General features: G+C 37.9%; 2 protein-coding genes across 3 annotated transcripts; one reads left to right on the top strand and one right to left on the bottom strand.

Moving 5' to 3' along the window:
• LOC107631348 (heme-binding protein 2) lies at positions 1744 to 2923 on the top strand. The gene is made up of 2 exons (XM_016334776.2): positions 1744 to 2030; positions 2330 to 2923. The coding sequence occupies exons 1-2, from the start codon at positions 1807 to 1809 to the stop codon at positions 2760 to 2762; spliced, it is 657 nt and encodes a 218-aa protein (XP_016190262.1). The 5' UTR covers positions 1744 to 1806; the 3' UTR covers positions 2763 to 2923.
• Positions 2953 to 24608, bottom strand: LOC107631347 (alpha-glucan water dikinase, chloroplastic). Of its 2 annotated transcripts, none has more exons than XM_021119630.1 (35): positions 24335 to 24608; positions 23826 to 24124; positions 23291 to 23332; positions 23077 to 23186; positions 22879 to 22957; positions 22676 to 22767; positions 22421 to 22574; positions 21820 to 22062; positions 21325 to 21678; positions 21098 to 21208; positions 20890 to 20988; positions 20658 to 20795; positions 20467 to 20555; positions 19458 to 19592; positions 19097 to 19259; positions 18930 to 19019; positions 18665 to 18850; positions 18245 to 18307; positions 18086 to 18148; positions 17936 to 17995; positions 17685 to 17837; positions 17194 to 17277; positions 16040 to 16216; positions 15853 to 15959; positions 15496 to 15709; positions 14772 to 14875; positions 14255 to 14393; positions 13967 to 14092; positions 13523 to 13633; positions 13214 to 13312; positions 12150 to 12323; positions 11930 to 12022; positions 11520 to 11635; positions 10733 to 11158; positions 2953 to 3082 (listed from the first exon to the last, which is right to left on the bottom strand). In XM_021119630.1, the coding sequence occupies exons 2-34, from the start codon at positions 24090 to 24092 to the stop codon at positions 10954 to 10956; spliced, it is 4440 nt and encodes a 1479-aa protein (XP_020975289.1). In that variant the 5' UTR covers positions 24093 to 24124; positions 24335 to 24608; the 3' UTR covers positions 2953 to 3082; positions 10733 to 10953. The 2 variants fall into 2 exon arrangements, with proteins under 2 accessions (XP_020975289.1, XP_020975288.1); XM_021119629.1 differs by having other exon boundaries at positions 2953 to 3068; positions 10719 to 11158.

Below are 25269 nucleotides of genomic sequence, written 5' to 3' on the forward strand. Positions count from 1 at the left end.
TACATAAGCGGTTTATTAAATACAAAAATCGTTTCTTGTAAAAAAAAATATTCTATTTGAATATTTTTATTATATTTTTAAATAATGTGAAGATATTTTTGTCGATAACGAAATTAGAAAAAAAAAATTTGTGTCAAAATAATTTGAGTAACTTTTAGTGATTTACCCCAATAGTAATGGTATAACTTGTTGATATTGATTATTTTATATTGTATTGGCATATATTGCTCAGACAAATATATAAATATAGAGAGCACACAAAAATATTTAGTAGCACTAAAACAGAGATATGGTATGACTGAAAATCTAAACTGCAGTGTGCATCTAAATAAGTAGGTAGGACACTGCTTCTCTATCTCAATGTCTTATGCTATCATATCTCAAATTGAGTTTTATAATTTTAAAATTTCAAGTAATCAAAGTACAAATAACCCATATTTTAAAGACTGCTTAGTACTTAGTGGTATCAATCAATCCAACAATCTTAGATAATGGTATAAATGTTTGTCCCACGCATGCAATGATGTGTCAGTTGGCTTGAGCTTACACATGACATGTGTACAAAAGAATCCTTCCTACTAAGTCAAGGAATACGGCTTGTTCTTCTCACCAACACCAATGCAGAATTGAGCATTGTGATAGGATGACACACACGACCAGTATTTAAGATAAAAGTATATAATATAAGTAAACAACATATGTAAGATATCTTATTTGATACACACGGAATGAACCATGATATCCACTATACCAAGCACAATATAATAGTGTATATATTTAAAGTTATTAATAACTCCTAAAACATACCAAAGCATTAATTGGATCATTGACATGTAATGGGGAGGATAATACAGAAAACTCATAATGAGCCATGATTAAGCTTGGACTGAGATCAATCAAAACACGTCTATCATAGGGTACTGCCCCACTTATGGTTCCTTGTATATATGCTGGTACGATAATATGTATGTGATAGATAATGGAGTTGCTAATTTGGTTTTGATTCTGCTAAATTAGGAAAGCATTTGTTGATGTGTTAATTTAAAGGAGAAGAAGTGGGAGACAACAAAATCAGAATGTGAAGGAATAAAATCTCCTATGACTATATAATTCTAAATTCATAATCGCAATCATAATCCTTGTGTTCTAGCATAAAGATAAATAGAAATCATTTATTCTCTTAATAAGTTAATAGGAATTATAGGACCTTCATCCTTGGCTTAAACATTTCAAAATTCAAATATTACTTAATAAATAAGTAATTCATTTTCTTTCTTTTTTATAGATTTTTAAAATGTCTGGAAATCACACAGACACACACAATAAAATCAAATAAAATAAAAAGTTAAAATTAAAATACTAAATCCTTTGGTTAGGCAATGATAACATCATTTGGGGCCATGGCATCTTTTGTATACTTTGGAAAGAAGCTAATTTTTCATAGTTTCATATCTTTCATCGATCATCACTTAAAGAACTAGTTTTAGCCATATATTCTATAATCTATATAGCATAAGATTTTCGCTTAAGTGGCACTTCTAAATGATTCGAAATTAAATTATAACATCTTTATGATTTCAGAAACATCTTTATTATAATAAGATTGAATACAATATATATAGTACCAAGGAATCATAAAAAGCACCATTTCATGCCAGACATCGTACAAATAAAGTGGTTAATGACGTAAAAACCCACTTAATATTATCATTGTCTGAGTTGGCTCTATGCCTATAAAAATCGAGGTTGCAAATCATTGTTCAAGTAAAATCTAATAAGGGTCATATAGAAGTTAAGAAGTACCTCATGGAAAAGAAAATAATCATGTGCTTGCTTCATTGCTTGTCCATAGTAATGTGTTGCTTGTGTGGCAACTTAGTAACAGTGCATGCAATTGAAACACCAAAATACACAGTGATAAGGTCTGAATCAGATTTCCAAATCAGACTCTACTCTGAATCCACATGGATGTCAGCTCTTGTTCTTCCACCAACTTCCTTCGACAACTCCACCAAAACTGGATTCCACAGGTCTTGTTTCCTTTCTCTCTATATATTTTAAGCATCATAAAACAATACAAGAGTTATTTTTTAATTTTGCTCTATATTATCGGCACTTTTCACATTTGCATTTTGATATGATTCTCACAACAGCAGAACTCTAGGTAGTCACTTTTATATTATATTTGATATCTATAGACGCCTAAATTTTTATTGTGCAAGTTTGTTACATTTGAAGAAAAATTGCTATATTATTCTCTGGGTATTGAATTAGATATGGTATCATAATTATTTTTAAAGAGTTTTTATGCAAAAGAACGGCCGTGCAGGTTGTATGAATACATTCACGGTGGCAATTTGAATTCATCAAAACTTGCATTCACTGCACCGGTCTTAACCAGCATGCCTTCATCAGGGGATGACTATGTTGTGAGGATGTATGTATCTGCTAGATTTCAGGGGAAACCGCCACTGCCAAATCAAGAGCTGAAGTTGCAGGTAGAGAAGTGGAAGGCTCAATGCATTGCAGTGAGGACCTTCAGTGGTTTTGCCGCAGATGATAACATTTACAAAGAGATTGAAGCTCTTATAAACAGTGTAAATAGACGGCGCGAAGATGGAAGAAGTTCAGGGACTATACAAGATAAGGGGTCATACACCATTGCTCAGTACAATGGTTCGTCTCATAACACAGGGCGCCTGAATGAAGTGTGGATCAATGTGTCTGGACTTACTTCAGAAGGTTGTCCACCTTCTCAGTGATTCTTTGTGTCGTTCGTAGTGCTTGGAGTTTCTTCTTGTTTCAGTGACATTGTGTTTGGAGTCTGTTTCAGTGTTACTGTAATTGAGTATCTTGCTCTTTTTAGTATTTTCTGTCAATGCAAATAATGCTCGTCAAGAAAATATGCTTGCTACTTCTAACATATGGACGACAGTGCTGATACTTTCATATAAACAACAGCTTGGAATTTGTTTAAGAAACTTGGAACCTGTAATTTCGTCATACGCATTACCTTTTCACAAAGCAAACTAAATTAAACTAACCACCGTCCGTAGACCTTTGACTAGGAAGAAGAGTATAGAATCTAATTACTTTCTTGTCAGAGAGAATTGAGAGGTAGAGAGAGAGGGGGTGGGAAACACCGGGAGGGGTAGCACTAGGCTGTTGTATAGAGATCCTAGGGTTTGGAATTGAGAAGAGTATCATCGCTTGGAAAATGAGTCGTTTACTATCTTTGTAGAACACCTTCCTGAAGACGTATCAAAAAAGGAGCTATATCAGTTGTTCAATTGGACGGGACGCATAAATGATATCTACTTATCACGAAAATTGAAAAATGGAAGGGCATACATTTTTGCGTTCATCCGGTATACAACAAAGGATGGAGTTTTGAAAGCTATTGCAGAAATGGATAGAATGAAGCTACGAGGCAAGGTTGTTTCAGTAGGAGAAGCGCGTTATCGACGTACAAATGAAGTAAAGAATGTACAGAGACATAAGGAGACGAATGAAGTACATAACACTGTTAAGGTTCAACCGCTGCATAAGGATAGCCGGAGGGTCCTAGGGAGAAATGGAAAGGAGTTAAGGGGGGAGGAAAAAAGAGAAGAAGACCCACACGGGAACAGGTGGACGAAGAAGATGGAAGTGCCTATGGTAAAGGAGAACCTGGTTTGGTTACAAAGGAGTCTAATAGGTGGCACGACGAAGGCGATTGATTATAAGTCGCTGAGGGCTATGATTGAAAAGAATTTGCCGCAAGTGGTGAAAGTACGAGAACTCGGAGCGTATAAAGCACTCCTGACTTTTGATAGTATACTAAGTGCTGAAGAAGCCTACACGTTCAAATTGAACAATATGTTGAAGTTTTTCCATAGCGTGTGGAGATGGGACGAAGAGGAACGAAGTGAAACCCGTAGGGTATGGGTAAAATGTTTTGGAGTTCCTTTGCACCCGTGGTCAGCAAAGACGTTCAAGCCGATAGGAAATCAATGGGGAGAGGTTGTTGGGTGTGACGAAGCCACAGAATCATGTACCTCGTTCAGTGTAGGACGGGTACAAATTGATACCTGTATCATGGACATAATCAACAAATGGATTCACATCACAGTTGGCACTAGCGGATTCGACGTCCTAGTTAAAGAGGTTGGTTATGAGAGCTATGAGTCACATTGCAAGCTTGAAGATGTAAGTAAACCTTGTCTCTCCAGAGCATGCGAAATTCTGGGGCCAAGCAGCTCGAACGTGACAGTGCCAGTGATAAACAGAGATCCGGTGGTTGAGATGGCAATGGTGGTGACAAGGGAGGAAGAAGATGCCAAGGGTAGATTGGTAATTCCCAAAAACATTTTGAATGAATGGAATTATTGCAATTTATTTCACGTTCAAAATTCAATGGCAACTGCTGATTCTGCTATTAAGGGAAGTACTAATTTAAAGGGATTTTATGATTTGGCTAACGATGCTGAATCAGATAAAACAGTTACATGGAATTATACTACTACTGGGCTGAACAAAGGGCGCCTAGGGAGGGAGTTTTCTGACCAAAAAAGGCCAAACTGCTGGCCCAATAAGGACCAAAATGTCGCCAATGAGATGGGAGGGAGCTTGGGCTGTCATAATCTTGGCCCATGTAACCTTGCAATGGGATCAGGAGGGAGGCAGCTGGATTCGGGTCGGGTCGGCCCATCAGGCTTCACCCCAAACGTTGCTGGGGCAGACGCCGCGGATGAAGACACATTTGAGGAGGAGCTTCTGGGCGTAGACGGCGCGGCTAATCCACGCAGCAGTGGCAACCACCGAGCCGGCGAGCAAGAGAGCGGCTGTGACAGTGCAGACCAGGCGGCGAAAAACTGGGCGGCTGAGGTAGAGGATGACCACCGAGCGGCTGCACGAGCAGGCGTTCACGGAGATGGCGTCGCTACAGACATGGCAGCGGGCAAGCATACATCGGAAGCAGATCCAGTAGACGGCAGAGCTGTCCATCCCCTACGCCATGGCAGCTCACTGCCGGCGAATATACGGCCTGCTCTCTCCAGGGAAGAAGCGCGCGCTAAGCCCACAAAGGAGAAGGATACGGTGATGAAGAAGGTTGCCCTGGGGTTGCGGATGAGACTCATTGAAAATGGTGAAGACTCACCACCAGGGGACGACATGACACGAGCTACTACTAGACTTGAGGAGGGAAGTGGTGAGAATGGGGATGACAGTAATAATGGAGATGGACAACAGGTTGCTGAGGACAGAGGTGAGAATTGTGACGATAAAGACTCTTTACAACAGGAGAATTGCGGCGTGAAGGCGATGAACAGGGATGAACAGATGCTCGAAAATAAAAAGGCATGGGAGCTGGTAGTAGAATCCGGTGCAGTGCAATTCAATAAAGAGGATGATCTAATGACAATTTTACAAGAACAAAATGAAGCACTAGGTGAAAAGAGGAGGTTGGCAAAGCAAAAAGAAAAGGTTCGAAGATGCAGACCAAAAAAGTTAAAAAAGGTGTGTAATAATATTTTATTATGGAATAAATGACCATTTGTACCCATGAGAGATAAAAACGCTGACATTTGTACCCATGATAGCTTGAAACTAACCTTGTACCCATGAGAGATGCTGTCCGTATGACAAAAGTGCCCCGCCTTGGATCTGAGCTTGGTTCGTGCCTTTCCGAACCTACGTGGCACTCCCAAACCCTCCCCCCAATCTGAGCCAACCATTCACCATCATCATCTTCATCTTCTTCACCATCACCATCACCATCACCATAACCTCCATAACCTCCATCACCATCACCTCAGCACCGCCACAGCCACCTCCATTCACCACAACCTCCGGCGACAACCCACACCGCCGCGCCCCTTTCTCTTCTTCTTCCCCTCTTCTCACCTCCGCTAAGCCCAGAAACCACAGCGCCATTTTCAGTGTATCCAATGATCATCAAGTGCCAAGAACTCATGTTTCTCTCTGGCATTCGATCAAACACCTTGCGTGCAATATTCAAGTTTGGGTTTTGGTTCTCTGGGAAGATTCTCCTTCCGTGAAGTTTGGGTCTTTTGAGCGAAACGACCAGTGGGGGTGGCGTTTTTACGGCGGGGTTGGACCTTGTTGCTGTTGGTGGTGGGGTTCTTGGAATCGGGAACGGCGTAGGAGCATAGAGGAGTGGAAGGGAGAGAGCAATTGGAGGGCTTCGGAGGAGAGAAGTGTGGAAATTTGGAATGGGATGAGATGACGGTGTTTAATTTGCGGGGAACGGGTCCCAGTGACGCCATTGATGAGTGGAGTTTGAGCTCCATGGAGTTCTGATTTTGGAGGCTGAGTGGAACAATTACAGAAGAATAATTTTCCATCCCCTGCGTTTTTTCCTGAGTTCTGTTTCTTTCATTGTATTGCTTTTAGTTCATTTTGCTTAATTTGGTTAGTTAGAAATGCATGTTAGTGGATTTAGGTGTGTTTTGATTCATGCTGGTGTTTGAAAATTTTGCTGTTTTGGTGGAGAGGAGGAGCTGGCGCTGTGGTTTCTAGGCTCAGCGGAGGTGAGAAGAGGGGAAGAAGAAGAGAAAGGGGCGCGGCGGTGTGGGTTGTCGCCGGAGGTTGTGGTGAAGGGAGGTGGCTGTGGCGGTGCTGAGGTGATGGTGATGGAGGTTATGGAGGTTATGGTAATGGTGATGGTGAAGAAGATGAAGATGATGATGGTGAATGGTTGGCTCATATTGGGGGGAGGGTTTGGGAGTGCCACGTAGGTTCGGAAAGGCACGAACCAAGCTCAGATCCAAGGCGGGGCACTTTTGTCACACGGACAGCATCTCTCATGGGTACAAAGTTAGTTTCGAGCTATCATGGGTACAAATGTCAGCGTTTTCATCTCTCATGAGTACAAATGGTCATTTATTCTTTTATTATGATTTTTAGCTCTTGGAATGTTAGGGGTTAGGAGGGGTTGGAAAGTTGAGTATGGTTAAAGAGCTGAAAAAGAAACAAAAACTGAATATGTTGGGTTTGGTTGAGTCTAAAATGCAAGTTGTGACTAAATTTGATGTAATACGAATTTGGAGGAGCAATGCTGTGGGGTGGGAGTTTGTAGGATCGGACGGCACGTCCATGGGCCTCCTGTTAATGTGGGACGACATGTTGTTCAGAATGAATAACTGTTACAAAGGGGAAAGATGGCTATGTGTAGAAGGAGTCCTTTTGAAAAATGAATTTCGTTGTGCTTTCTGTTTGGTATATGGTGCTCATAATAGAACGGGAAAACTTGCTGTATGGGAGGAACTAAGTTTTGTAGCTGGATTATGTCAAGTCCCGATATGCTATATGGGTGACTTTAATGAGATTATACATGTTGAGGAGAGGAAAGGTCAGGACAGATTAACCGTGTCAGCAGAAGATTTAAAGAATTGGGTACAAGATATGCAGCTAGTGGACCTACCTTTGAGTGATCGCAAATATACATGGTTTAGAGGCCGCTCGTGTAGTCGTATTGATAGAGTCCTAGTCAGTGTTGAATGGACGGAGGAGTTTCCAGAGGTTCGACTAAAAGGGGGTCCAAGAGGGCTGTCAGATCACTGTCCAATTATAGTTCAGAATACCATGTACAGAGGTGGCCCGCGTCCTTTTCGAAGCCTAGATTCCTGGTTTACACATGAAGATTTCCTAAGAATGGTTAGAGAGGAATGGAGGAATCTTGGTGAGATGCAATTCACTAATAAACTGAAGGCTCTTACGGTGCCTTTGGGAAGATGGCATAAGGACAAATTTGGCGACATAGATAAGAAGATTCAGCAATTTGAGGAGGAGATCAGAAAGATAGATGAGCTGGTAGGAGATGGAGTTTATGATGATACAACAGAGGCTAGAAGGAAGGCATTAGTAAGCAGTTGCAAGCAGTGGTATGTGAGAAAAGAAATACACTGAAAGCAGATGTCGCGCTCCAAGCATGCGAAGGATATGGATAAAAACACTAGGTACTTCCATAACTTGGCGTCGGCAAGAAGGAGAAACAATAGAATTGATGCCCTGCTAATTAACGGAAGGTTGGTAAGAAATCAAGCTCGGATTAAGATCGCTATCAGAGATTTCTATAAAGACTTGTATCACCAGGAGAGGTCACCAGTGGTGGGTTTTAGGGACGGACTGGTGAACAGGATTGATGAAGAGGAGTCGATAGATTTGGAGAGAATACCGACATCAGAGGAGATTAGAGAGGCTGTTTGGGATTGCGAGTCATCCAAAGCACCAGGAAGTGATGGGTATAATATGAATTTCGTAAAGAGGTGCTGGGATGAGATTGGTGTAGAGTTTACCGAAGCGGTCCTAGATTTCTTTCGATCTTCAAGGTTGCCTTCTGATTCCAATATTACTTGGGTAGCCCTTGCACCTAAGTACACTGGAGCCAAGGAGATTAAGGACCTCCGACCGATCAGTATGGTAGGTTGCGTGTACAAAGTGATTTCAAAAGTGATGGTTAGGAGAATGAGAACAGTCATGCCAGGTCTAGTAGGGGAGACGCAGAGCGCCTTTGTGAAGGGTCGAAAGATACATGATGGGGCACTTATTGCATGCGAAACAGTGCAATGGCTGAAGATGCGAAGAAAGAAAGCGACAATCATCAAACTAGACTTTCAGAAGGCTTATGATCGGGTTAAATGGAGCTTTGTGGACATCGTGCTACAGAAGATGGGCTTTGGCCAGAGGTGGAGGGAGTGGGTGAAGGAGTGTGTTGGCACAGCATCTATGTCGATCCTGGTAAATGGCTCACCATCTAAACCGTTTAAGATGGAGAGAGGTTTGAGACAAGGAGATCCATTATCTCCGTTTTTGTTTGTTCTAGTGGTTGATGTTCTGCATAGGATGGTAGGGAAGGCAGTTAGGAATAGACGTATTATGCCGCTGCTAGTTGGTAAGGACAATATAGAGCTGTCACACCTCCAGTTCGCGGATGACACTATATTGTTCTGTCCACCAGAAGAAGAGACTATCAGAAATTATGCCAGGCTGCTAAGGTGCTTTGAGGTGATGTCGGGGTTAACCATTAACTTTGATAAATCAAGCTTAATCCCAGTCAACTGTGAACAGCATTGGACATACGACATGTGCAACTTGTTGGGATGTAAGGAGGCCTGCCTCCCAGTCAAATATCTTGGCATCTCCTTAGGAGCGAACCCAAGACTAGTAAGGACCTGGAAATCGATAATTGACAAGGTGGAGGAGAAGCTCAGCCTGTGGAAAGCAAAGGTTCTCAATAAAGCGGGTAAGCTGGTCCTTATTAAATCTGTATTAAATAGCTTGCCGGTGTACTACTTGAGTTTGTACAAGATGCCAAAGGCAGTGGCAGATAAGTTGATATCACTACAGAGAAGATTCCTATGAAACAAAGAGGAAGGCAGGAATGGTCTGGCGCTAGTTAAGTTGGAGGTGGTTCAAGCCCCCAAAAAATTGGGTGGATTGGGGATAGGCGATGCTGTGGTTAGAAACACCACACTACTATTCAAGTGGTGGTGGCGATTTTCGAAAGAAGAATGTCCATTATGGAAGAAGGTTGTGCGCTCTTGCTATGAGTTGAACCCGCATGTGATGTTATCAGCTCAAACATTACCTACTAGAGGGGGTCCATGGAAGGATATCTGTCATCTGCAGTTCAGGAATAATGCTGTAAAAGATAAGATGATTGCGGGGTTGTCTATGGAGGTGGGTGGCGGAAGGAGGACTCGATTCTGGGAAGATCTATGGTTACAAAGTGGTCCGTTAAAGATGAATTTTCCGAGACTTTTCTCCATTTCAAACCAAAAAGGATCAGTCATAGGGGATTGTGGGTTTTGGGATGGGTTAGAGTGGATCTGGAATTTCCAGTGGAGGCGAGATTTATACCAATGGGAGTTGGATCTGGTGGTTCAATTGCATGAGACGTTACGACCTGTAAAGCTGGCACATGATAAGCCTGACAGAATTTATTGGAAATTTGACAAGGAAGGTATATACTCAACTAACTCTTTTGTGCAGGTAGTACAGTCAGAATCTCTCTCGGAGGACATAACTAGCTACAGCTTCACAAGAACCTTATGGAAAGGTTTGGTGCCGCCACGAGTGAAGTTATTTATCTGGTTTACTCTGATAGGAAGAGTGAATACTAAAGAAAGACTGGTTAGATTGGGTATTATGAGTCAAGGTGATAACATGTGCGGATTGTGTAATATAGAAGTTGAACATATTCATCATTTGTTCCTGGATTGTGAGTTTACTTGGCAGGTATGGTGTCTATGGCTATCTGAATTTCAGAGATCGTGGTCTTTTCCGGGCTCCCTAAAAGAACACTATGAGAGTTGGACAGGTGCTGCCAACAGGAAGATAGAGCGTAACAGGTGGCTTATGTGCTTCTTCTCGGTTATTTAGAACATTTGGCTAGAGAAGAACAGACGGATTTTCAATAACAAGAAAGGGAGTGCAGAGGAGGTGTTTCAGCAATCTTTAAACAGCATTAGAGAATGGAGTAGTCTTAGATCCTTTTTGTTGTTGATGGCTATGCCGGAGATAACATAAAAGAAACATTTTATCTACTTATTTATGTTGCTCCACATTATTGTGTTGAGCTCTTTTGTTCAAAAAAAAGTATCTATATAATGTGTACAATGGGTTATTATTTGGCCCAATTTAAGTTAAAATTAAAAATGGACTCATTTTTTTGGTTTTATTTCTTTTGTTCCAAAAAAAAAAAAAAAGAAGAAGAAGAAGAGTATAGGGCAATATAGTATAATTTACATTGTTTTCGCGATTACATGGTTACACTTGGAATTATTTTTTATTCTTAAATATCTATCACTTACATTAAGTATATAAATATAAGCAAATTTGGCAATTCGCAGGTGTACTCAAATTCACAGAAGCTACCTCCCTCCCTAACGTTGGAAGCTTCATGTTGCATGCGATGAACATAGTTGAGGTACATGGAAGTGTAGTGGCTTACATTTGTGGTCTGGTCTGGACAACATAGAGTTTCCCATCCCTGATTACACCTTCAATGTCCTGAGGAGAGCCATACAACTTTTCGATTGCGCTTCCTGCACGAGCAATGCTTGAGAGGATTGATTGTCGAAAATTACCATCTGTTATTAATGGGTCAGATGAGTAATCAAGCACCACTTTCTCCTCCTCGTCCATTGGCACACTGTCATAAAGGAAAGTTGGTCATAATGTCATAAAACCTTTTTACAGCAATTGAGCAACAAAACAGGGACGAGGAAACTTGATCTTTTTTTACATCAGGGTTGGTATACCAAAATTTGAAATGTACTTCTTTATTCAGTTATGTACTCTTATCTCTACACAAACTTTTTAAGATAAGCTAATTAAATACCACGTTCAATTAATTTTGAATTCTGCATCTTTAATCCAAGTTTTGGCAGAAATGGTGAATCAGTTCATTCAGAATTTGGGATAAAATGAAATAGTTTGGAGGCATTTTTTTCACTAAATTTATGTTAATTAAATGAAACATCGAAGAAGTGGTATGAAAGGCAAAGGTTTACCTGTCGTAAAGGCCAGCTCCAGCATAACCTTCTAGGTCTTCACCATTGGAATCAGATCGAAAAATAATTGACCGTCTAATGAACAGGCCAATAGGTTTGCTAGGATATCCCAAGATCTAGAGAAGCCCAAAACCATCAGTAGAATAACAAAAAATTCATGCAACAGATGTAGTACTGGTACAGGTAATTTCCCATGTTTACTCTAATTTTCTTTTACTTGATTCATACAATAATGTGTGATTGTGTTGGTGCTAGGTTATTTCCCCATATGCAACACGTTCAAATGATCTATGTAGTCAATAATGGGAAAATGCTTGATTGTAGTAGTTGTCGTTGTGACATAATCTTAAAAAAGAATGATAACTAAGGATACGGATTTTACTGAAAAAGAGGGGTCATTAAAAAATTACCTGAGGGGAGTTCAAATCATGTTTTTTGCTTATAAAACTCAAAGCGCGTCCGGGATAAGCTCCGACGAGTGTTTCTCCGAGCCCCTTTACCACCTATGTCAAAAAATTTTGACACTTAATGTCTTGCTGCTTTTGTCCTTTCAATTCTTTTTTCAAATAAATATGTATCTTGAAGTGTGTGGAGGCATAAGCTCAAAAACATAAAATCAATTAATTATACCTCAGCATATATTTCTGATGCGTCTCCAGAGGACGGATTGGTTGTGTGGATGACAAAAGCATAGTCCGCATTTATCACTTCCTGTACAAGGACAGCCATGGAAAGATACTCGTGGTCGAGTTTTACTTTTCTTGTGCTGAAGTATGCTCTTTCGTTCCACTTTGAGCCCCAGACCTTTTTGGAGAAACAAGAAGAAAAAAATCACAGAGGAGCATTAAAAAGATAATTTTTCCTAAAATTTTAAATCAAGTTGAACAAATCATCTTCAATTACAGTCGACATTTGTTTGATCACACATTGCTAAAACGTCCAACTGCAACAATTTGAGAAAATTTAAGTAATTCAATGAGGAAAGAGGAAAATCAACAGAGCAGATTTGCTCGTAAAATTGTACTAGAACTGAGTTGAGCCTAACCAACCTAAAAGCGAACTCTAAGGGAGCGTTGGCCAAGACTTAAGTCTATCTAGTCCTTATCTCTAGGCAAGGTGGGACTCTAATGACCTGGAGCATGAAATTTGATTGACTAGACATATAAAGGGTAGACCAATAAGGCAATAACAACAATTAAACATACTTTGATACCATATTACGGAATATACTTAACCCCAAAAGCTACCTATAGGGGAAAGTTACACATGACTTATAAAAGCTACCTATTACAATGATATTTAATTATATATTAACATATCAGCGAAAGTATGTGATATAATCGATTACATAGTAAATCTTCTTATAACGACAATGTATTAAAATTATTCTCTTATTTGTAATTACTAAAGCTAATTATTTTTACAGTTACGAAATGTACACTAAGCATTGACTATTGACTGATATACTGTGAAAAAAATTGTCTTATATAAACTTTCTAGTAATTTATTATACAAAAGCAATTTTTCTTTTATACAATCTAAACAAAACATATTATCAAAAAATCACTTTTTATTCATCGAAACATTAAATTGAGCTTATCATAATCGATTATAAAAGAAAATCTATTACACTTGAGAAATTTTAGTGAAACAACTATCTCAGTTAAGAAAAATTGTACACACGTAAGCCTCACCTTTTTTATAGCTTTCCATGCTTGCTCCCAGCGCTGTTCCCCTTCATCACCTGGCCAAGGCATTCCAGAACTCTTCATCTTAGTTTTCAACTCCTCTACCTGAAAATAATATCCAATTAGGTAGGGATAGCTATATAAATCAAATAATGCCTTCAGGATCTATCAAAAATCAAAAACCAGATTTTCAATAAATTTGTTTAGACTTTGGCATAAGACCTTTCATATTCAAATGCAACTATAATATTCAAAAGAAAGAGATATATTCCTTGTGACATGTAACTGTTATGCCTAATTCTAAAAAGAACATACCAACTTGGATGGTGCATTCAACTCTAAAACAGTTTCACGGATATCCTTGAGGGCACTGAAATCCTCTTCAGTTAACTTCCTTTTGAGAATATTGATCTTATCAGCCACTGCCTGTTAGTTAACATAGCGTCCAAACTTTCATTTAATCATTAGAAATACTTGCATATAATATTAAAAAATGGGTAAAAGTAATAGCTGTTGCACATGCATTTACAAAATTTCAGATATTGATTCCAAACAACAATAAAGGTTCAACATATAAGTTTGCCACTGCCAGAACGCTATCTTAATACACCTAGACTATAATAATAAATGAGTAACATTTTGTCATGAGAATTGAATTTACGATCATAGGGTTCAAATTCAAATTTACTTCTGTTTGTGCCTGCATGTGTATATGTGAAGAAAACCACAAAGCTTGATATAAGAGATAACATGCAGAACCTTATTTGATTTATCGGATAGAACATGTTCAAAAACTCCAAAAGGTATGGCAACCGAGGTAGGAATTCCAATCCAAGAAGGTACTTTTCCTTTTAAATAACCAATGTTACGCGATTTAGCTCCAACCTGGGAAAGCACAGTATTTCACAATGTTATAATGAAGGTACACAGTAAAAGGAAATTATGTGTCTGGTGTTTGGCCAAATTGATGATGTCTAGAACCAATAGAGACATTAGCAATAGCAACTATAGCTGTTTAAAATTGATGCTACATTTCTAAAATCTAACCATTTCATTGGTGAATTCCTCAGACGAGATAGCATATCTACCGCTAAACTTCTTTCTGACCAAAGATATGGGTGGCACAGAATCACCTTCTTTCAAGTGAGTTGATTTCTTATCAGTAAGTTCACCTTCCTTGACCTCACTGTAAGAAATGAAAAATGAATATAATAATATGAAATAACAAAAGTGAACAATATAAGAAAGGAAAAAAGAAATCCAAATTTTGGTTCCCTGGTGAGAGAATGAAGAGATTGTTCTATTAGAAGACATTTCATCTCACATAATGCGATATGGGTACAAATGTATGAACCAGTTAAGCATGTTGAAGACTTGAAAGTTGTTCATATATTTATTCATATTATATAGTTGTTGCTTGATTTAGGATGATAAAAATTGACATTATAATTAGAATAGGAAGTATATTATTCTTTTGCTGTAAATGAAAGCATTAATCTCAATATAAATCCATGAGGCAGATAGGGTTTTCTACCAAGAAATTGTACATGACTCGGTCTGTTACCTATAAACTACATCAGCTGATGTTGGTTTTAAGCGTAAGAGCTTTCCTTTATTTGCTTGGATGTCACCCAGGATATTTGGATCAAAGCACGTAGCAAAACACACCTGAAAAACTTGAAACCTTAGTGCATATGAAAATCTCTATAGCAACAAAAAAATTATCATGCATATAAGATTTTTCATTAACCAAACCTGGGTCTTACTCTGTTGATATATCATCAGACAAAATTTTTCTTTATCAACATGAAATATCAACTACATACTTCTCATTGTATTCAATTTTGCTAAGAGGTGGCATGCAAGATCAACATGGTAATTCTTGTATTATTTATTTTTCAAATTTATTATAATCACATTCAGGGGTGGGTTAAGGGATGGTGCAAATATTCAAGTCTTACCATACTGATAATTGGTCAAGCATTAATTTTATTACCATATCAATTCAAGGAATATTAATGATTGGAAGTTGAATCTACTAAAATGAAGCTAACTTGTTTAAGATAATGACTAACTATAAAGTTAAGATCTAGCCTGAGTGCACTAAGATAACTAGCAGTTTGACCAGTTCCTAATCTTAGAATATTCATTATACGTGAGGGCAAATTATTTGGGTACACATACACTGACGACGCACCAAATTAGACATAAAATAAACAGTTTCATCATTTAATGTTAGCAGCGTTAGATAGTTACAACAATAAACCTGGCTATCCAAACCATTCTACCTTGCTGTTTCTTGCTCGTACAGAAACATGAGATAGGACATCTGGCATGTCGGGTGTCAGCACAGCAACTGTACCATCTGGAATTTCTTCCTCCCCCTTAACACTCTTTGCTACCAAAATGGTCGGCCGCTCATATGATTTGTTCTGAACTGCAAGCAACTCATCCACAACCTCAACATATCCAACTGTTTCAACTGGGCTAATGACCTGCCAGCTGTTCCAGACAAGCTAGAGTTGGATTAGAAGGTTATCACTGTCAAACAACTGAAAAGTGATATGACAATATAACATGTAAATCACATTATATTGAAGGAAAAAAAATCAGGGAATAAATTTGAAAAGCATGATTCATTCCACCTCCCAAGATTCGCTGTCTTTCTGAGTACAGGATCCAGTCTATTAACAAGAGTAGACAAAGAAGCAGCCGAGCCAGCACGGATAATTTCTTCTGTGAATATCTCCACCTGCACAAGGAAATTTAAGAAGAGAAACAAGGGGGGAAAATGGAAAGAAGACAGCATGTAAATAAATTAAAAGGACATACAGCCCATCTGTCCACGCCTAGTAGTGATCCAAGGTACTCTGCTGATGGTTGTAGAATCTGATGGTATGACTCTGCCTTCTTTGCAAGTGCAAGGCGCGTTCTGTCAAGAACTGATTTTGCATACAATGCCCAATGACTGTCTGTAGTCTTGCACATACTCAAGGCAATATCCCATCCCTTCAAAAGAAGCCCCAAAAAAAGAAACAATAAAATATTGTGGTGGACATTTTCCATTATCTAAACAAATAGATCATGAACATCAAAATTCTATAACATCACAAGTTACTCAGCACCAGTATTTATACAACACCTGTGATATCATACTATTCTTGTCAGTGTTATGATTAGTGCTTAATTTTGCTCGATGAGTTTATCTATATACTGCTGCTGCTAAATGAACATCCACATTTTTTGTAAGCAATAATCTAGATTATTGTAAACTGTGTAACTGACCAAGGGAGAAACATATTATTACATAATGAAAAACTATATAAAATAACAAAGGTCATGAAAGAGCTGAGTAACAACCTAATCACACATATATTTATGCTACCAACCTCCTTTCTAATTTGGCACCATCTATTATATTTAGCTTGTATCTAAAACAAACAATATGTGTAAAACAATCAGTCAAGAAACAGTTTTCCTAAAAGCTCATTTAATAGTTTTATATTTAACATGCCCCTCGTGTAAGAGCCCCTTGGGCTTAAAGCATGGGCAATACATGGTCATATCCATAGGCAGCCAAGATTGAACTTTGCATTACTTAGTCTAGGCTTTGACATTATGTCAGAAACCAACACTATTCAAAGTTAAGTTGTAGCTGAAGGTTCAAAAATAGGGTGGCCCAGCACATGAAACTCCCCATCAGAGGATGTAGGTAAACTTTCCCTCATAAGCAAAGAGGTTGTTTACAGGATTTAAATCCCTGAATTCCAGGTCACAAGACCACAACCTTACAGGGTCTCAAATGGTTTTATGTTTAACACGTGCAAAATTCATCCTTACTGACTTACTGTCATGTCATAATATTTCAGATGACGGAACAAAACTAAGTTTTTACAAGCATAACTCTGCACCTTGAAATCATGACGACGACACTAACAAGAAATTAAGCACAAATAAAATGTACATGAGCTGCAACATCATTATACCTTCAAACAATAGATAAGATCCTCATTGTCATCTGATGAAAGTGCAAGATTTTCCAGGACCAAGGATATGAAGTACATTATTTTCTGCATTGTCCATACATCAAATCAGAGTATTCTCGGTATATTTTAAGTTCATATATACACACACACACACACACACACGTGTGTATATATATATATATATCTATATATGGTGAAATCATCTGTGGCTACAGAATCAATGACTATAGTGGCTATAATTCAACATTAAATAAATACCATAGTAAAAATTAGTAATAAACTTTTCTTTTAATGAATACAAACATCATTCAAAACAAGGTCAAATATTGAATAAATCTCCACGTCTTGTACTCCAGTTTCAAGACCACTCATAGCCACTATAGTTAACTAATTTTCAAGCCACCCTAAACCTCCCCTATAAACTTATTTTGAAAGAAAATAAAGTTGGCAAGCAGAATTTAAGAACAATTAGGTCCTTAAAATAGGGTCACCTCAGGTCCAGCATTGTTTAACTCCTCATATCCCCTTTCCACTGCTGTTCTAACTGTAGAATCAAGAGCAACATCCAAAAATAGAAGATCTTTCAGACGACTTTGGGATTTACTGAGTGATGGTCTGAGTTCTTGGCGAGCCTCCAGCAAACCCTATTGCAACATATATATTAGAGGGGAAGTCAACATTATATTTTCAACAATAATGAAAGAAAAGAAAAGAATATGCACTGTATCCAAGCAACATTAACCTCGAGAAGGGGTTCAACATTCTTATCTTCAACGTGTTCCAAGACATACTGAAGTAATTCCTGCTTAGACACAAGTAACAAGTAATTTTCAAAAATTCAGAAGGCATAACAGCATCACAAACAGTCATATGAAAAGTTAGATAACATTACAGGAAAACCAGAAGGCAAACCAGACACTGGATTTATCTGCACCCCAACCATGAAGCCCTGACCCTGAAGAAAAATAAAGCATAAAAAAATAAAATGAGGATCTGCCAAAATATATACAGATGATACCCCGGGAAGCAGGTGTATTTACAGGGTTGTTACCTCAGCTTTGTAGCCCATGCAATTTGCAATAGCAGATTCAAGATCTGCACCTGAATGAACTGCCTGCATATGATGTAACCAAACCATAATCGTCACTTGGCAAAATATAATCTATAGGTGAGCCAAATGTGTCAAGTAACAAAGAATTGTAGAAAAACCACCAACAAAGGAATGATGAACAAATATTGCAATAATGAGCTCCCCTAAATAATGCAAAGTAGAAACCAAATGATGTGTGCACAGCAACATTTCTCTCATGATCAGACTCAATGTACATGCATCCACATTAGAATATCAACAAGAATATTGCAAAAAAGGAACAAGAAAGAACAATAAAGTGCAACCGTGGAAAGAGAAGAAAAAAGAACAAGAAAGAAGCAAAACAAAAAGCGGAATCGATGCCACATGTATGAATCTAACCTTCAAAGTCCTCATGTAATGTCCTAGATCACGCAGAAGACCTTCCTTTTGATCTCTTCTGAAATTTGGTTCAGAATGGATGGCACGGTCATAGCTTAGCAAACGTTCTTTTGTTATTCCATTGTCATTCAATGTTTTCCAGTAGACACCAACATCAAAGTCATTGTTTATATAATCAAGTAGTGCCTGTAGAGATTTACCAAAATAAAAGGTGAGAATGATAAGGCAAGCCACAAGGAATGAGAGAGATCAACACCTTCATTACCTGACAGATAACAACATCATCTGGACTAGTGTTATTGTGCAACTTCTGGTGCCATTCCTCCATCATTCCACCCTTGCAATCATTGTTTCTCTGAAAATCAGACAGAAATATTCAATGTTATTTAAGATCAATATATGACGACAGCAGGGGAAAAAAATCATACATACTTGGATAACAAGGATTTCATCTCGAATTCGCTGTCCGACATCACCTTCACCTCCACGACCAACAGTAGACAAGATCATCCTCACAAGTTCCCGATGCTGTGGATAACTTGCATAAACATCCTGGAGCAAGTCCGTAAGCCTATCCTGCGCTTTACTTATCTCACTGTTCCAGTAGGCAACAGTACTTGTGATTAGAAAAGGGGAAAAAAAAGCACAAATTTATGACTAAACCAACCAAATCTAAAGCAGAAAGTCAGATATTGTGATTCATGTTTTCTACTTTCCAGAGGGGGGTTAAAAATCTCTTTTGTCCAGAAGTGCATATACAAAGTGATAATAAACATTTTTATAGGAAGTTTACCGTGGCTTCACGTTGTAATTTTTATTCCATATGAGCTGCCTCGTAGCCATGAATCTCATCCACACTAAAATACCCGCGAGACCCAGTTGACCAGAATTTTTGGCTTGATCCATCAAATCTGATGCAATGTTAAACCTGGGGGGAAAATTGTATGATTGATCAAGCAAGATCCAACTGAATAAACAATATCCTAAAAAATACTTTGGTAAGCACACTAAATTAGCAATGATGCTATGTTAGATGTTGATGAAGGGCAAATTTTCAAGATCATGCCATGGATTCATTAGAAAGAAAATAATATGCTAAGGAATCCTCATTCAGGGACAAATAAAAAGGGAAAAAGGGGGAAGATAAAGTTCATACCGAAAGAGACTAATTATTTGGAAAAGAATCTACACTATGACCAAAAAGTAAAAAAGAAAAAAAGTGAGAGGAATAACCTAGGAAACTCCCTTTGTTTACCAAATGTATGATTACTTCCTTTCATGCGTGTTTAGGAGAAGCATTATTTTCAGCCATGTTAAGAACATATATGTGTGAGCTAAGCCTTTGATGTATGCATAGCACATAACACAGACATAATTTGGCAGTTATATTTGTGGCCCAGGAATTTGCCTTTAAGGTTACAAGTATGTTTTGGAGATTAAGTATAAATCATAGTGAAAATTTAACATAACAAGGTCATGTTTAGGCAGACAAACATGGTCACATGGGAATTGCAAATATATTCTATTTTGGATTTTTATACAACAAAGTAATTTAAATAAAGGGACAGAGCAAAGGTAATGTGATGTGAGAATAGATTACTAGGTCAAATAAAAATCTCGCACAAGAGGATCCATTCTCATTGGAGAACCTAGGCCATTTTGCACATCCGTTCCCACAAAGTAATAGCAAATGATTTTCCTAAAGATCCTTGAACGTTGACCATATTCTTGGATTTGATGATATATGATGATAATTCAACAAACCATTAAAAGTCAGATGGAAATAGCAAATGATTACTCACCGATGCATAAAGGACTTTTGTGCCTCGCCTTCCATTTCTGCTATTTTATCCAACAAAAACTTTGCAGTACCCTTTCCATCACCAACATCCTTTCAATGGGGGAAAAATCTTATCAGTTTAGATGATAAGGTTATACAAACCAAGACAGATTGATTAAGTGGAATCTCTGTTACAGTTTCAGAAAGTGTAACCTTTGTAATCTGCTTCTTCCCACCAAATTCAATATAAAAGTTTGAATCATTGTTCTTTATCCAGTTTCCATCTGACTTTAGGACAAACGGTATTCCTTTAAAAGTATCATCTTCAACCTCTATATCTAAGGATTGGACCTGAAAATTAGATTGATATTATTAGCGTTCTTCATCACAGATCTAAAAATAATAAGAGATTAAAATCACAACTTCAGATTAATTTTGAAGGCACCTCATATGAAGGTTGAGATGAAGAACCAGCTTTAAAAGGTGTTTCAGCGGCCTCATTCATTGTAACAGAACCAGGGGGCAGAGTACTTGCAGGGGGCACCTAAGATAACCATGGTTTTCCATGAGAGGATATAGAAAAAACAGCAACTTTAACATCCAAAATCATCCCATCAGAGTTAGAAATAACAAACAAATAGCCAAATACTCACCAACCACTCTCCAGGTGTTGTTCTAGATAAGGCCCAGTGAAGTGTAATAGGCATTTTGGAGTCTGTAGCCAGGTGAATCTTTATCTTTCCAGCATCCTTGGTAACAAGGACCTTAAAAATATGAAAGACTATCAAAATTAGGATCATCGTCTAAAAGAAAGAAGGACCCCCTTAAGAGAAAGAGATGACAAAGGAAGAAAACATCAATGTGATAAAGAATGTCTCACCAGAAGATCATCATCAGCAAGCTTGTATATTGTCTTATTCAAAACAAGACCCTTATCATGTTCTTCCCTTTCCTTGGCATACCTTTCAATTACTCTCAGGGCCTTTGGAGTTTGTTCAACAACACTTTCAGAGACACTTTTAGCATCACTTTCAGCAATGTTTCTGTTGATCAGCTGTGTTAAGTCTCTCTTTTTCCGTTGTATTCTTTCAACACGAAAATACTTTTTTGTTTTCAATTGCTTGGCAACTTTAGTTTGTATCTCTCCTTTGGTAATCTTCTTCTGTATCTCTTCCAGAGAAGAGCCCTTATCAAGTTCAGCTAGTAATTCTCTTCTTGCTTCCTCAAATTCGAACTACGTCAATTGCAAACATTGATTGCAGAAAATTTAATTAGATACAGAAAGCAATAAATGGGAATTATAATTTTGACGATATAAGTAATTAATAATCAAAAGAAAAAAAATGTAAGATTAAAAAGGATATTATAAAGTTACAAGTTGTTGTTCTGGGGAGTAGTTAGGCTTCCCAGCTTTTTCCCAACGTATATAAGCTTGAATCTGTACAAGTTCATCAGGGATGGTCTTTGTTTCTGAAACAGAAGGCTTTGTTTCTGAAACAGAAGGCTCCTTTACTTCAGTGGAATCAGTTTTTTTGGTTAGCCTCTCACGGAGGTCCTGTATAGAAGTACCTCTAGCTACTTCTTCCTGTAGTTCACGTCGAGCTGCTTCATATTCCTCCTGACATAATACGGGTAGAAATCAAATACAGGTAGTAGATGAGCAGACAAAATGTATTAGTTTCGACTCAAGCATAGTAAAAGCCATGGACCATATAGTGTGGATTTTGAATACTAACACCTAAAATTAAAGAAAAGAATTGTGATTATCAAATTCGAGCATGTGGAGGGATTTCCCTCTCATGTTGCTGAAATATCGAAAAGTGATGCTGTATAGATATCTCTTGGCTATTGTATGGAGGACTTTCTATCCTCCATATCCTTGTATTCCTCTCCATCTTAGTGATATTCTTATTTTACCAAGAAAAGAAAAAATAAATAAATAAATCGACTATGTGCATATCTGCTTCATTGCTGACCTTCTCTTGCTCTGGAGTGTACAGCTGTTTACCCTTTCGTTCCCACCTTAGGTATGCTTGAACCTGTACAAGGTCTTCAGGAACTGAAACTTGTTGAAGTATCTTGTCCTTGACTCCTAACTTGATGTGAAAGTTCTCACCATTGTTTTTATACCTGTGTGTAGAAGAAAAAAGGATGATGTTCAATATCACAATCACAATAACATTTTGAGTTCAATAGAGCAGAGAAAACAAGCAATACTATGTAATGCGCACCATTTATTCTGAGATTCGTCAAGTATAAGGAACTCAATAGCTTGTGCAGCAGGTTCATCAATTTCAATTTTAAGGAAGGATGCTGAGCCAGACTAATAAGAGCAAAGTAATAGTAAAAAAATAATCAAATCTATAAGTCAATCAGTATCCTGGAAAGTGAACGGTAAACCTTTTCACTCTTCTAGTTATTAATGGAAACTCACCTTCACAAAAGGTGTTCTAAGAGCTCTGTTCTTGTAATTTTTAGTTCCATCTGGGCGACGAGAAGGAAGTACCCACTTCCTGGAAATAGGAAATAAGTATAAGTGGACAAAATCTTCCTCAAGTAACAAGATCCACTACATGTTATTACTTAACAGTCCAACTACCTAAAACAATAGAGGAATAATTACTGAACATACCCTTGACCATCACAAATAACTCCCCAATGCAAAACCAGAGAGCCACTACTACTTGAAACCTGAATATCTACTACTGTTGCACCTTCTGCTGCTGGAGAGCTAACACCAACCTGCTCCATCAATCACGAGCATCAATTAGCTGACAGATTACTGCATTACATTCCCGTATTTATTATTAGTAAATAAAATTCAGTAGTTTGGGGCAGTTGTCTACCTGCAATTCGACATTTCCTTCAAGGTTGAACTTCCCTGAAAGCTGATCCATGGCAAAAAATGAGTCAATACTCAATAACATTCAATTTCAAATAAGCACATCTTACTGTCTCAGACAAAAGATATACAACACTGGCACTGTAAGCCAGTTCTTGTTATGTCTTAAGAATCAGCTGTTCTCACCTAGGGGCTAACCTTTTGCTTGAAAAAAATTGATCAAGATTGAAGAGTCTTCTCCTGAAGCTAAATATAACCAAATCTTATTTTTTGAATACTTTTAACAACATGCTTCGGCCTTTACATCACGCTTTAAAAACAAGAAACATGCCTACTTCTTTTCCCACACGTAAAAGGTAATCTGAGCTTACACCTTAATTGCAGAATTGCATTATACTAATAAGTAATAACAATGCCTCAGCATCATATAAAAAAAAAAGTGAAAATCACATTTACAATAAAAATAACATAAAATCCGAACGATGTAGCCACAAGGAACATGGTTCAGTACTTCAGTAATAAGTGCTTATATAGGATACCTGAGAAGACGGATTGGTGGTTAACACAGCGCGTGGAATAACCGCTTGATGCCTGAGCTTTCCCATAGCTAACTTGCGTTTCCTGGCACAGAGCCTGTTCCCTCGGAAATTTGTCGAGAGGAGAAGCTTCTTCGGTGGATACGATCCTTTATTGGCGCTCCAAGCTTGGAATAAAGAGTTTGAAGAACCAGCCTTACTTTGATACTCCGAAACCGCTTGACAAAGCAGAGTCTGGTGGAATATACTATGGCTCACACTGTTGCTCATATTCGTGGATCCACTTCTTCCTCCTCCTTATGCTACACAAATCCAAAAAAACCTCATGAGCAACACGCCATTAATCAACGTAGATTATAGATTACACAACAAGATAACTAGAATTAGTAATTGCTGAAATCAACAATCAGCTAATATCGAACGTAAATCAATCAGAAATCGTAAAAATGCAGCGATGCGAAGAAAATAAGGATTCAAGTTCGTGAAATGGAGTGGAGACGGAGAAAAGGAACCTTGTTGAAACAAAGCTTCTTCAGCTGGAAGCCTGGAACTGTATGAGATCGGAATCGTGTGAGATAATGAGAGAGGTGCGAGGAATGGAGAACGCGAACGAAGACGACGAAGAAGAAGATGATGATGATGATGATGACGACGACGACGTGGCGAAGGGGAGAGTTTATTTTTTGTTCGCGCTTTGGAATCAGAATTCAGATTTCAGAAGTGTGAATGAATCATGGATGAACGATAGCTGTTGGTTCGTTCACTCGCTAGCTCTCATGAGTACTTACACTCCGAGATACTAATATCAACGGTGACTGACACGTGGCGGGAAATGATTGCATAGGGATCGGGCGTGGTGGGTAATCACGTGCCTGTCCCGTGGAGACTCGGCTCGTGTCAGAGAGGATACTTTCTAATTGTTAATTTCCGATTTTTTTAGTAGTAACTTTTTCTTCATCCTTGATCTCTCCTTACTCTTTTTGGTTATTTTCGAAAATACCATTCCTCCTTTGATATTTTGTTTGATAGTTCTCAGTTTCTCACTGCTTTAATTTCTCATAATCATGTATACTTTTTCTTTTTCTTTTTTCACAATTATTATTGACCTTCGATAGTTGAAATCCTAGGAGACATGAACATATAAGTCATTAATAATATGGAAAAATATAGGAATCGTGGAAAAAATGAATATATTTCATAAAAAAAGTTTAATTATTTTGTTATAAAAAGTTTAATTATTTGAATTGTTAATTTTTTTTTTACTAAAAATAGGGAGACTCGATCTCGCAATCTCTTAAATAAATATAGAGAGACTATGTCATTTGAATTATAATTCATTGGCAATTATTAATTATTTTGCTATAACAAGAATTTAAAATTATATATAAATATAGAGTATAAACAAATATATGTTAATAATTTTACCAAAGATAAGAATGAGACTCGA

The sequence above is a fragment of the Arachis ipaensis genome, chromosome B03 (assembly GCF_000816755.2).
Source record: "Arachis ipaensis cultivar K30076 chromosome B03, Araip1.1, whole genome shotgun sequence".
In the NCBI taxonomy this organism is placed as follows: Eukaryota; Viridiplantae; Streptophyta; class Magnoliopsida; order Fabales; family Fabaceae; genus Arachis; species Arachis ipaensis.